The 13012-nt window shown below is 38.9% G+C and overlaps 1 protein-coding gene across 3 annotated transcripts in view; it reads right to left on the bottom strand.

Annotated features, from left to right (window-relative positions):
• Positions 1-13012, bottom strand: part of LOC137240473 (nitric oxide synthase-like) — a 336236-nt gene that overhangs the window by 63665 nt on the left and 259559 nt on the right. For all 3 annotated transcript variants that reach the window (XM_067766786.1, XM_067766785.1, XM_067766787.1), the window contains exon 11: positions 5215-5359. In XM_067766786.1, coding sequence (XP_067622887.1) covers positions 5215-5359 — 145 coding nt within the window. The remainder of the gene's footprint in view (positions 1-5214; positions 5360-13012) is intronic.

The following is a 13012-nucleotide window of genomic DNA, read 5'->3' on the forward strand; positions in this document are numbered from 1 at the left end:
TCGTGTATTAAAATCCACTTTTTGAACCATACCCAACACGGAAAATATTTCATTCAGTTTTGTACTGTATCAATATACACAGTGCTAGATACATGGATGACATAATATGCGTTTTAACTACTAATAACGAAGAGCTCGTACCTCAACAAACAGCACGGCAATATAAAATTTACAATGGAAACCGAAAAAGACGGAGGAATCAACTATCTAGACCTCACGATAAATATTGATAAAGAAGCCAAAAGATTTAACTATGACATATATAGAAAGTCAACGGCCACCGACACAATAATACACAATACCTCAAATCACCCTCAACATCATAAAAATGCAGCATTAAGGCACTTGGTACATAGACTTGAAAGAACACCTCTTACACAAGAGGCATATAAGAGAGAACTTGAGGTCATATATAATATCGCTGCAAACAACGGATATAAAAAAGCACTAGTAGATAAGCTCAGAAGGACAAATGGAGAACCAAAAAGAAATAATGAAAAGGAAAATAATAGCTGGACGACTATGACATATACTGGAAAAGCAACATATAAATTGGCAAACTTCTTTAAAAAATACAACATTAACACAGCATTCAAAACATAGAACAATCTAGGGCGAAAACTAAGAACTAACATTAACTCAGAGGATCCGTTTAGCAGCCACGGCGTATACAAGCTTACCTGCGGATGCCAGCATAGTTACATAGGACAAACAGGACGGCAAATAAGAACGAGGTTCAGAGAACATATTAGAGATTACAACAAAAAAATACGGAATCCAAACATTATACCCGAGTCTGACTTCGCGAATCACATGGTCGAGAATGAATGTTCCCCAGCAAACATCAATAAAACAGTTAGGGTTCTTCACATACAAGAAAAGGGCCGACGTCTCAACGTACTCGAAAACATGGAAATCTACAAACAGAAAACATTCGACGGTAGAATAATAAACGAGCAGATAAACACAATTTCTGACACAATATTCAAGCCTTTAAAACTTGTTTACAGGAAACAACTTAATCACACAGGTACAGCAGACAAACACAAAACAACAAATAAACACAAAACAATTAACACACCAAAACAAAAAACCGACAAAGAAGGTCAAACGACTAAAATCACAGATGTCTACCTACCCAATCGATTAGTAAACCACCCTCGGTTCTGAACGAACACACAGCACATACACATAACTAAATATACACAAGCATCAATTTGACAATACCTGCTCATATACCTACGAACTATAAATACAGGACAAATGACAACAACAGATCAGAACGAAAATCGACACTGATGATGGCACAACGCCGAAACCGGTTTGTCTCAAAACCAAATTTGACAAGGGATGACGGAAAATCGTTCCAATATACATCATTTATCCACCCTGTCGGAAAATCAACCAAACAAGATAAGTCACTCTATTAATTCATTATTATTTTTTCCAAAGTGCAAACCAGTTATAAATATTCTTGGTTTATAGTCCCGTGGGATCTTTATTTCATATTCATCACTTATTTGTTTGTCCATAATTTCTGTGATTTTATCTCTTTCACTTTCATTTATACTATCAATCACCATAACACCATTTTGGCCAGCTTTTATATCAGTGATTTTTAGCTCTTTAGGGTTAATTTTATATCTTGTTGCACCATATCATTACTGGGGTTGAATATTGACATAATTTACTTATCTAATATATAAAATTCTTGCGTCACGGTGTTTGAGGCTTAACTCCTGGCTAACGGCTGAACCGATTCTCATGAAATTTTGTGAGCATATTGGGTAGGTCTGAGAATCGGCCACTGTCTACCTTTTTTTCGCTACGTGCCTAGGGTCTTGAGATCAAAACGTGGACCCGGGTACCCCTAGAATGTGTTTATAAAATATGGATATCAAATGAAAACTGTTGATGAATCCTATAGTATAGGATAATTTTCATACAAATGGGAGGCTATGGTCTCGAGATATAGCCCAAAACGTGTACCTGGGTACCCCTAACACCAAAACGTGGATCAGGGTAACACTAGGATGTGTTTTTACATTATGGATATCAAATTGAAGCTGTTGATGTGTGCTTTAGTACAGAGTAAGTTGTATGCCACTGTGTGACTAGGGTCTCGAGATGTAGGCCAAAACGTGGACCCGGATACACCTAGAATGTGTTTTTACATTATGGGTATCAAATTGAAGCTGTTGATGTATGCTATAATACAGAGTAAGTTTTACACCGATGAGTGACTAGAGTCTCAAGATATAGGACAAAAGATGGACCCGGATACCCCTAGAATGTGTGTGTATTACGGATATCAAATGAAAGCTGTTGCTGAGAGCTCTAAAGTTCATTGTGATATTCGATTTAGTCGCATAAACCTGGCAAAACTGATAAATATGCATGCGAAGCCGAAATAAAGACAAGAATTAATAATACCCACATACCTATTTACTTACGTCCTATTCGATTTGCCGGAAATTTCGTATATAAATTTGCCTATATTAGTATTTACGATGCTTTTTTACGGGAAGTATACCAGAGACGGACTGGGACTGCGATTAGGACTAGGACTGGGACTGAAACTGAGACTCGGAGTGGGACTGGGACTGAGACTCGGAATGGGACTGGAACAAAATACATACCACCCTCTGGGACTGGCAATAAGCGATGAAGAAAAATGAGAAAAAATTGAGAGAAGAGAAAAGAGAGAAGGAGACTGATAAAGAGATAGAATGAGACGAAGATGGAGATAGATGAAGCGAAAAATACGGAGGGAGGACTGAATAAATAGATTAGGAAAAAGTGTAGAGTGTTAGGGCAGAGTTAGACGGAAAAAATTTATTACTAAATTTATTATTATTAAATGTATGCAGATAGACCAAATTTAGGGCAGAACAACGTCTGCCGGGTCTGCTAGTATACTGTAAAGATATTCAATTTTTTGTTACAAGTCGACTCTTAAATTTTTTTTTGAAGTGGGCGCGTTCTTCATCCGGTTTTGCTAATTTTTACTGAGAACACATATATTAATACACAGGGACGGAAAATAATTATTATTTTTTTCTGATAAGCCGTTTCTTTGTTATCAAGCGGGACTTGTATTTTGGCCTTAGAAAATAAAAGTCCGGATTTAACTTTCATTTCCGGACTTTTATTTTTAAAAGTCCGAGTTTAACTAGTTCTACCGGACTCAAAAAATAAAAATCCGTAAATAATTTCTATCTTGATCAAAATATATTTAAAGTCCAAAATTAATAGTTTTGCAAGGAATTATGTTACAAAATGATTAACAGTTTCAGCCCCTGGTAACACGAGTAACGTTCCTGCCAAATCTCATCATGATATCGCGCACAACGACTGCCAAATTCCAGCTTACAAAACTTTTAAATTACCTTCTTTTAAAAGTGGGCGGTGCTACGCCCATTGTCCCAAATTTTACAAATTTTTATTCTGCGTCATAAGGCCAACTGACCTACCAAATTTCACCGCTTTATCCGTCTTTGATAATGAATTATTGCACTTTTTCGGTTTCTCGATATTGAAAAAGTGGGCATGATTATAGTCAGATTTTAAATAGCGATCTGAGATGAACTCCGAGGAACTTAGATATCAAATTTCATTAAGATACCTCAAAATTTACTCAAGTTATCGTTTTAACGGACACACGGACAGACGTGGTTAAATGAATTTCTTTTTTCGCCCAGATCATTTTGATATATAGAAGTCTATATCTATCTCGATTAGTTTATGCCGTTACGCGGCACCGTTATGCGAACAAAATTAATATACTCTGTGATCTTTTCTCAGCTTAGTATATAAAACAATTTAAAAAAAAAATTTAAGTTAAACGGTCTTATTGAAAACAATACTTACATGAAGTAATAATAATACTAAAAGCTAGAAAATAATTAGGTAGGTCCTAGGTACTAGTCATCACACTCCCCATCAATCTAGGTAGGGCGTTGATCAGACAATTAAATAAAAGCGTTGGGCGCGTGAAATTTCTAAAAATGTGAGGCGTAGCATAACCTGATTAAAGTTCAGTTGGTCTTATATAAGACTATCAATAGAAATTTGACGCGTCCAACGCTTTTATTTAATTGTCTGATCAACGCCCTACCTAGATTGATGGGGAGTGTGATGACTAGTACCTAGGACCTACATAATTATTTTCTAGCTTATAGTATTAATGTTACTTCATGTAAGTATTGTTTTAAATAAAACCGTTTAACTTAAAATTTTTTTTAATTATTTTATTTTCAAGTATTTAGTCTTTATTTCATTGCCTATTATTTCTCATTCTATTTAGTTCATTTAGAGACTCATTATTAAAAGGACTCTTTCCTGACAATTTGTCACAATATAAGTCCTCAACACATAATCCTTTCAAATACTTTATTCGGCTCTGCGCCACGTATGCTTGTCCCTCCTCCAACTCCAAAATATTTTGATGCCACTTCTACCGGACTGTATGTAATAATTGTTCCAAATATGAGCCAAATCGGACATCATAGGCCGCTTCCTATTCATGCATGTGTTATGTGTTCCAAATATGGACCAAATCGGGCCACAAATACGATTTTTTTGAATATCTCATAGGTCGCTTTCCATTCTTGTTGGTATTATGTGTTCCAAATATGAGCCAAATCGGACCAAAAATACGATTTTTGTGAATATCTCGATCCTTAAGCCACCTAGCTGCGATTTTTTTCTTATTATTGCATTGTCATCGGGTTCTGAATTATATTCCAAGTTTCAAGCTTGTAGCTTATCGGGAAGTTACTTAAATTTCAATTACAAAATTCGTGCCATCCAACCAACCAGCCTGTCAAGTCAAGCTAAATAAAACCGTTTAAAAAACTAAAAAACACCTTCCCTAGAGTTACAAACAAGCATTCGTACAATTGAAACGTGTTAAAAAATAAAACGGACCAAATTGTGTATCAAAAGCATTCTTAATCACAAAAATTCGGTCGTATAAAAAAGGTACAGCAGAAAGGTATATATAATCATAATGTTAGTTAAAAGCAATACGAGTACTCTGCAAATCTGAGCAGAAGTTCGGTCTAAAACTTCTACTAGCTCTGTCGCTCCAATTTCTTTACAACTTTAGACGCAGTTATTCCATGTATGCCTGTTTTTGTTCAACTCTTCACATGCCATGTTTACTTAAAGCCCAAAAATGTTTATGATTAATATTATTCAGTTGTCACTCACCTGCGCATTGAATGCGTGTCCCAATAATTCACAAAGCTGTTTTGCATATTGTTCGGATTTGCCAGTTTCGGTTGCATATAAAACAGTCGCCTTGATGCGTTTTGATAATGCCCGTCCAAATAATTTCGATGTAAATTTCACAGCCCTATAAAATAAAATGTAATGAAATTATTCGAAAATGCAAGAGCCAAAATATTCGGGAAAAATTTTTTTTACCATATACATATGTACATTAAAGTGGGAAAACGATAAATAATTCTTCAGTGAAACTATTGTTCAGGGTATCCAAGACTGTCTGTCTGTAGTCTAAAAAATCAACCATTTTATTTTAATGTTGCAAGGTGCGTCATCTCGACTTAAGTTTTGTTATACAAATCGTATGGGGAGTTTTTATTAAAAGTATACCGGAGATCTAACCCTTATTACCCAAATAATTTAACGGAACAAGGTCTTTAAAGATTTTTAAATAAGTTGACTTGTTAAGTAATTATTCGAGATTAAAATTCAGCCTCAAGTTGTATGTGATTTTTACCTTTAACGTCAAACCATGATGCAATAAAACCAGACAGGTGGTATCAATATTGCTGTATGGAATCCCGTTTTACAAAATTCGCCCTCATAACTTAAAGTGTTGCTTTTTGATTTTTTCTGTAGCATTGAGTTTTTTCAGTACCATAAAAAAATACTACATGTATGCCATTCTGAAACATAAAATTACTCCTGTGACCTGTATTTCCTTTTGTGAGGGGGAGTTATTCCTTTTTGCCTATGAAATAGGGCCCGCGGGTTTAACTTGCATTTTTCTGGCGTTAATTGAGCAGGCAATATTTAATTGCACCAAAATCATGGGGCTAATGAGAGGGAACAAGAAAGAACTGAATGGCTAGATCTTCAAAGTATCATATTTTCCAGAACTCGGGTAAATAGAAACAGACAATTGAATATTGATTGATGATCTGAGAGGCTTGTAATACGATAACTCGGGATTGACGGTATACGGCCCAAAATCCCAACATTTATATGCAAACCACGGCTTATTGAGCAAAAAAAGATTATTGGTGTGAAAATAAATAGCGGAACACTTACCTGAGGGCAAAAATGAAATCTGTGGCTTATCAAATATTTAAGCACGTCTGGCTAGCCCTATAAAACGTTTAAACAAACATGAAATGGGAGTATTTTGTATGATCAAACTCGACAACTGTTTTTCTGATTTTCTTTATCTATCCACTTGTCTCACCCTCTTTTCCTCTTACTTCTCATTCTCATTTTAAATTCGTACTCTCACTATTATTCTTAATCTTATCCTTATGTTATTTTTATACATCGTGTTAACCTCTTTTCTAACTTTATCTAAAACCATTAGCCTTAATCTTACTTTTACTTCCACTCACCATTCGCTTTCTCCCTTTACTTTTCCGACTTCCGACCAACTTCCTACACTTTTCTAGCTAAATTTCCACTTTTTTACTTCCACTCTTCTTTCAATCTCTCTTCTCCAATCTAGAGATATACCGATCCTGTCTTTTTTCCGCACCATGCTTTCATAAAGAAGTAAAAAAATAGCAAAATGTTACCAACAATTTTTCTCCCTACGACGTTAAAATTCATGACCGAACTATGAGCGCCACCAAGTAATTATTGTTGCACTACTGACTTCCACTCTCGGGTTAATTCCCCCCTCTGGTATGTTCTCTTAAATAAAAAGAGAACAGTTACACCACCTTTCAGTTTTTTATCATGGTACGACAAACGAAAATCATGCTCTACAAATCACTTATCGTACCCGTCCTGATATATGGTGCAGAAGCATGGACCATAACAACATCAGACGAAGCGGCTCTGGGAGTGTTCGAGAGAAAATTTCTTCGAAAGATTTACGGACCTCTACGCATTGGCGAGGACGAGTACCGAAGAGGATCCCGATCAGGTGGAAAACGATTTAAACTCCCTTGGTGTGACCAATTGGCGCCAGATGGCAGAATCTAGAAGCGACCGGCGTGCCTTGTTGGAAGGCCATAACCGTTTAAACGGTTAAGCGCCAATTAGGTAAGTTAAGTGTATGTGTATATAGTGAGATAAGAACCGTCAATTCAAATGCGAAATTATCACTAAGATATTATAATATTCAAGTGCGAATGAGAAAGCATCAACTGAATATGCAAAAGTGTTACTTTTAGTTATCAAGGCCGAAACATTAAAATGACATTTTCGCATTTTCCCTTGCAGCTCTTTTGGTTTCAACGGGCTGTTCTCATTTTCCTATGGCATTTTCTCATTTTTATCTGACTTTTCTGATGCTTTCTCATTTACAATCGTGTATAATCATATCAAAGTAACGCTTTTGCATTTACAAGTGACAGTTCTCATTTCGATGTGACGCTTTACAATTTTCAATTGACTAATCTGATTTTCAGCTCGTTATTCTCAATTACAGTTGACGTCTTCAATTTTTTATTTGAAGCTCTCTTGTGCCGAATTGACGATTTCGCATTTAAAATTTACTATTAAAATTTTCCTTTAACGCTCTCTGATGCTTTCTTATTTATAACTGGAAATTGTGTAGATTATCTGGCACACTGGCAATTTTATTTAAAAGTAGCACCGATGACAAACGACAGTCTGAAAAGCTCATGGGCATAGCTAGGGAGAGCGCTAAAGAGGGAGTGAGGCTTGTAACATCAAAAGAACAGAAAAGTTAAAGGTTTGGCGGGCTTACACATATTAGATATGATTACATCTGCTTAAGCTCTGATTATTCCTTTTCGCTAACTTTGCCTAGTAAAAATTTGTCCCGCCATAAAGACCAGTTTCCAAGTATTGTGGGGATATGCAGCAAATTTTTATTGGTTTTCTAATTATAATTTAACTTTGTATTGATGAATTCCACTTATAGAACTTATCGAAAATGTCCGCAATTCAACTCATGCAGCAACAAAATTTTAATTTAAAATTGTACAACCCGTCATAAACAAAGTGAATTTTTTATTTCACATCTATGTTTAAAATGCCGCATCATTTATTTTTTATTTTTTACATACCCAGTCAACAATAAGAGCATTGGCACTACTAATATTAGTATAACAACAATTGAGCTAATATAAACAGCAAACAAAATTCAGGCGGTAATTCAAACTTTTGCTCTACAGTGAGCAAAGTTCAAAAATCGAACTCATGCAAAATTTTAAGAATGTGAAAATTTACTTTTGTTTTACGGAAGTTTTAAGTAAAGCATGCCAGTTTATGTGGTAGTGGAACATTAAATCAAGTATGTACATTAGACTTGGTCGATTTATTAACCGATATCGCGCCATCGATTTTTCGATAGGATTTGGGCTCAGGAAGAAAAGTTCCACTACGCATACCCAAAAAAATAATTTTCAAGCCTGCGAAATTTCATTTTTTTTACTTTTTTCGTGTTTGATTTTTAAGGTTTTTTTCATGACCTACTAAAAAAATTTGCATTTGATTGTAAAATTTACAATACAGATCCAAAAATGTCCACTAAAAACGGAAAAATTTTTTTAGTAGGTCATGAAAAAAACCTTAAAAATCAAAGTCGAAAAAATGAAATTTCGCAGGCTTGAAAATAATTTTTTTTTTTGGGTATGCGTAGTGGAACTTTTTATACTCAGCGTGCTTTGCACACAAAGTATATTAGCTTTTATTGGATAACGGTTGATTGTACAGGTATAAAGGAATCAAGTTAGATATAGACTTCCATATATCAAAATCATCAGCGTCGAAAAAATTTGATTGAGCCATGTCCGTCCGTCCGTCCGCCCGTCTGTCTGTCCGTCCATCCGTCCGTCCGTCTGTCCGTTAACACGATAACTTGAATAAATATTGAGATATCTTCACTAAATTTGGTACACGAGCTTATCTGGACCCAGAATAGATTGGTATTGAAAATTAGCTAAATCGAATGATAGATTAGGTTAGGTTGAACTGGGCGGTCCATGAGGACCTCAGATAGACTGAATAAGTCCGTAGTGTTACCAGAAGTTTGTTTTAACGACCAAACTGAAAAAATAACTCCGTCCTCTTGGCAAATACTAGAAGCTTCCTAGGATTTAAGCCACTTGCTGCTTCTAGATCTGACACCTTTATCACTCCTAATAGTTTGAGTCTTAGCCTGGCAAGCGCAGGGCAAGAGCACAGAAAGTGCTCGATCGTTTCCTCCTTCAACCCGCACTTCCTACATCTGCTATCACTGGGCAAGCCTAATTTAGAGGCATGTGACGCCAGAAGGCGGTGTCCAGTCAGAATACCCGTCATGAGTCCACAGTCCTCTCTTTTTAATGATAGAAGCAACTTCGTTAGTCTAAGGTTGTAAGATCTGCACATAATCTTCGACACTTTACAGCCCCGCGCTTGAACCCACGCCTTTCCTGCTTGGTCGATCATGTGCACCTCTCGCCTTCGCTAATTTCACCCAGTCTAATAGGGACGCCTACTGAGCAAGCTTCAAGGGATGCGCCCTTTTTAGCTATTTCATCCGCTTTTTCATTCCCATCTATTCCCATATGCCCTGGAACCCAATATAGATGTATGCTTCTCCCTGTCCCGATTCTCTCCAGGGAATGCTTACACTCTAACACGCATTTAGGTGCTGTGCTATGCGAGAGTATTGCCTTAATTGCTGCTTGACTGCCAGTATAAAAGTTAACACCATTGCAGCTTGGGCTATTTTCTTCCAGGGTTTCTACTGCTTTGGTTACGGCTGCTATTTCCCCTTGGAAAACGCTACAGTAATCCGGTAGCCTGTATAATCTGTTTATTTCCGGATCAGCACAGTATACCGCAGACCTTACTTCTTCCACTACTTTGGAACCACCTGTGTAGACATGTACCGCCTCGTCCACCATTTGAGCACCCTTGAGCCAACCGTCCACCTCTATTGTGGCCTTAAGATCGCCCTCGAAGCGCAGATAGAGAATCAGGTAGTCTGTTCATCTTGTGATTGATGACGCTATACTACTATGGCCGTATAGTCGGCGCTCAAGCTGCCCGAGGCACTGAGCCTGGTTTCAGTTGTTAACGCTATGTTCTTTGCTATCAGATCTACAGGTGGAATGTGCAGAATGGCATAAAAGGCAGCTGTCGGGGTTGTTTTCAGGGCTCCCGTAATGCTAAGCACTGATAGTCTGCATGCCCAAACAAGAACTCCATAGTATAGGATAGGGCTTACAATCGCTGTAAAAACCCAATGAGAAAGGGAGCGCGATAAGCCCCACGTACCTTCCAGCATTCTTTTACATGCATGAAATGCCCTTGAAGCCTTCTTCACCCTCTCTTCCACGTTGAGCTTCCATGAAAGCTTTCTGTCTAGGATGATTCCTAGATGCTTTGTGCAAGGTTTCTCCTGTAGAGTTACCCCTTTTAACTTAGGCCTGATCTAATTTGGGATCTTGTACCTCTTTGTAACCAAGAACCTATCCGTCTTATCCGCGTTGACTTTCAACCCGACGTTTGATCCCCCGGTATGAATATCCCGAAGCGCCCGGTCCATCAAAGAGCTAATCGTTGGACGGCACTTTCCACTTATGACAATTGCAACGTCATACGCGTAAGCCGTAAGTTTTACGGCTTCCTCATCAAATCGCCTGATCAGTTGGTTGATGACTAGCGCCTACAGCAGAGGTGATAGCATCCCTCCCTGCGGCGTTCCCCTCTCCACTGATTTCGTGGCCTCGTACAATCCCAAATGTGATGTAGTCTTCCTGCAATTTAACATGCAGCCGATCCATCTCTTTAAGACTGGATTTACTTTAATGTAATTAAGACCATCCATAATCGCCCATTTAGAAACATTATTGAAAGCCCCGGTAATGTCTGAGAAGACTCCTAGAGCATATTCCTTATATTTCAGGACTTTCTCTACGCTTATTACCACCCTATGCAACGCGGTGTCTACCGACTTGCCTTTGGTGTACGCATGCTGTGTTGTGGAGAGCAGCTTTTCATCCACGTTGGACTTTATGTACACATCTATCAACCTCTCAAAGGTTTTGAGCAGAAATGATGTTAAGCTAATGGGTCTATAATCTTTGGGATACACGTGACCGATCTTCCCCGCCTATGGTAGGAAAGCTACACGAGCAGTTCTCCAAGAGTGCGGTACATGATTCAGTCTTATGCACCCATCGAACATTATTTTAAGCCATTACACGACCGACCTACTTGAAACTTGTAGCATGGCCGAGAATATACCAACTGGGTCCGGCAACTTAAACTTAGAAAACGTCTTCACTTCCCATTCGATCTTGGTATCGGTCACCAAGCCCGGCACTACCCGCTCCGTGATCAAGGTGTGAGTGCTGTCTGCTGGCTCTTCTAAACCATCTCCCGATGGGAAATGTGTATCGAGAAGCACCTCAAGGGATTCCTCACTATTACGTGACCATTCACCGTTCTCTTCCTTTCTTAGTCCCTGGACTATATTTCCCCCTGCTAGGACTTTTCTCAACCGTGCTGTTTCGCTGGAGCACTCTATGTCCGTACAGAAACTTTTCCATGAGCTTCTCTTCGCCCTGGAAATTTCACGCTTGTAGTCCTCAGTACATCCCTGTACTCGTCCCGACACGCTTCTCTTTCCGCGGTCTTTGCTAGCTTACGCATTTCTTTTACCTGTCCTCTTAGAAGACTCAGCTCATTGCTCCACCATGGCGGCTTTGCTTTTCCTCTGAATCTTCTTAGAGGGCAAGTTTTGTTATACGCAGTCATAAGCGTCCTTATTAGTAATTCATTAGACTCCTCCAGTTCTTCCACATTGGCAACCTTTTTGGGTTGTCCCAGTTTCGTTTCTACCTGTTTCTGAAATTTAGTCCAGTTTGTTGACCTAAGCATTAAGCTAATAAGCTCGCTTTCTACAGATCTCTACCTTTCAGTAATCATCTGTCCGAAAGGACAGCTACGATCAACCAGCGCCACAGTCAGTTACTGCTTTGCCACATCACTCATCTTCTCGGGAAAAGCCGGCGTCTTAGTGTTAACTCCCTTTGACTCCTCCGAGAAAGCCGAAGTCTTAGCTTTAACTCCCTTTAGCACCTCCGAGAAAGCCGGAGTCTTAGCGTTATCTCCCTTTGGCTTATCTCCTACTTCCGTAGTTGGAACTTCCCTCTGACTCGCAGCTTTCGAGGTAGTTGCTACCTCCCTATCCCATCTGTCTTACAGCTTTGGCCCTAATTGTCTTGTCTATGCGACTGCCCTGCCTCGCGGCTCTGGGACTGGGTTCTTTCTGCCTCTTGAGAGAAGGCTTGTCGCCTTCCGCCGAAAGTTGCCTCTTCATTCTGCCATTCGACGCTTCTTCCTCCTCGTACCGGTTGTAGAACCGAGGGTTTCTTGCAGCAAACCTTTTGAACTGCCTTCGACCTACTTATAAAGCCTCATGGGCCCATTCCAAGCGCTCGATCTCCACTTCTGTTGGGTCGACCACTGCTCCCAGGCGTTGGTCAATTCTTAGTGCTGCACGGTACTGCGAGAGAGCTGTTTTACTTCCTCTGCTCCGTACCCTTCTCCACTCTTCTACTCCGTTTTCATTTGTGTGTTTTTCCAACAAGGAGTTCATTGAATCAGCACTCCTCTCGCTGCCCAAGTCCGACGCATCGCTTAATGCGTATTTTTCGTCCTTGGCTTGCGACTCAGTCCTCCTCTTATCATCCTCCTTATTACAATTTGGTAATGAGTCGTTCATATTGGTCGTATGACCACCTGCCCGACAAGACGGCCTCAGCGGTCCAGTATTATATACGGGGAAAGAACCGTCGGCCACAGCAGCGCCCCTTACTGTGGTAAG

Source organism: Eurosta solidaginis, chromosome 2 (genome assembly GCF_040869045.1).
Source record: "Eurosta solidaginis isolate ZX-2024a chromosome 2, ASM4086904v1, whole genome shotgun sequence".
In the NCBI taxonomy this organism is placed as follows: domain Eukaryota; kingdom Metazoa; phylum Arthropoda; class Insecta; order Diptera; family Tephritidae; genus Eurosta; species Eurosta solidaginis.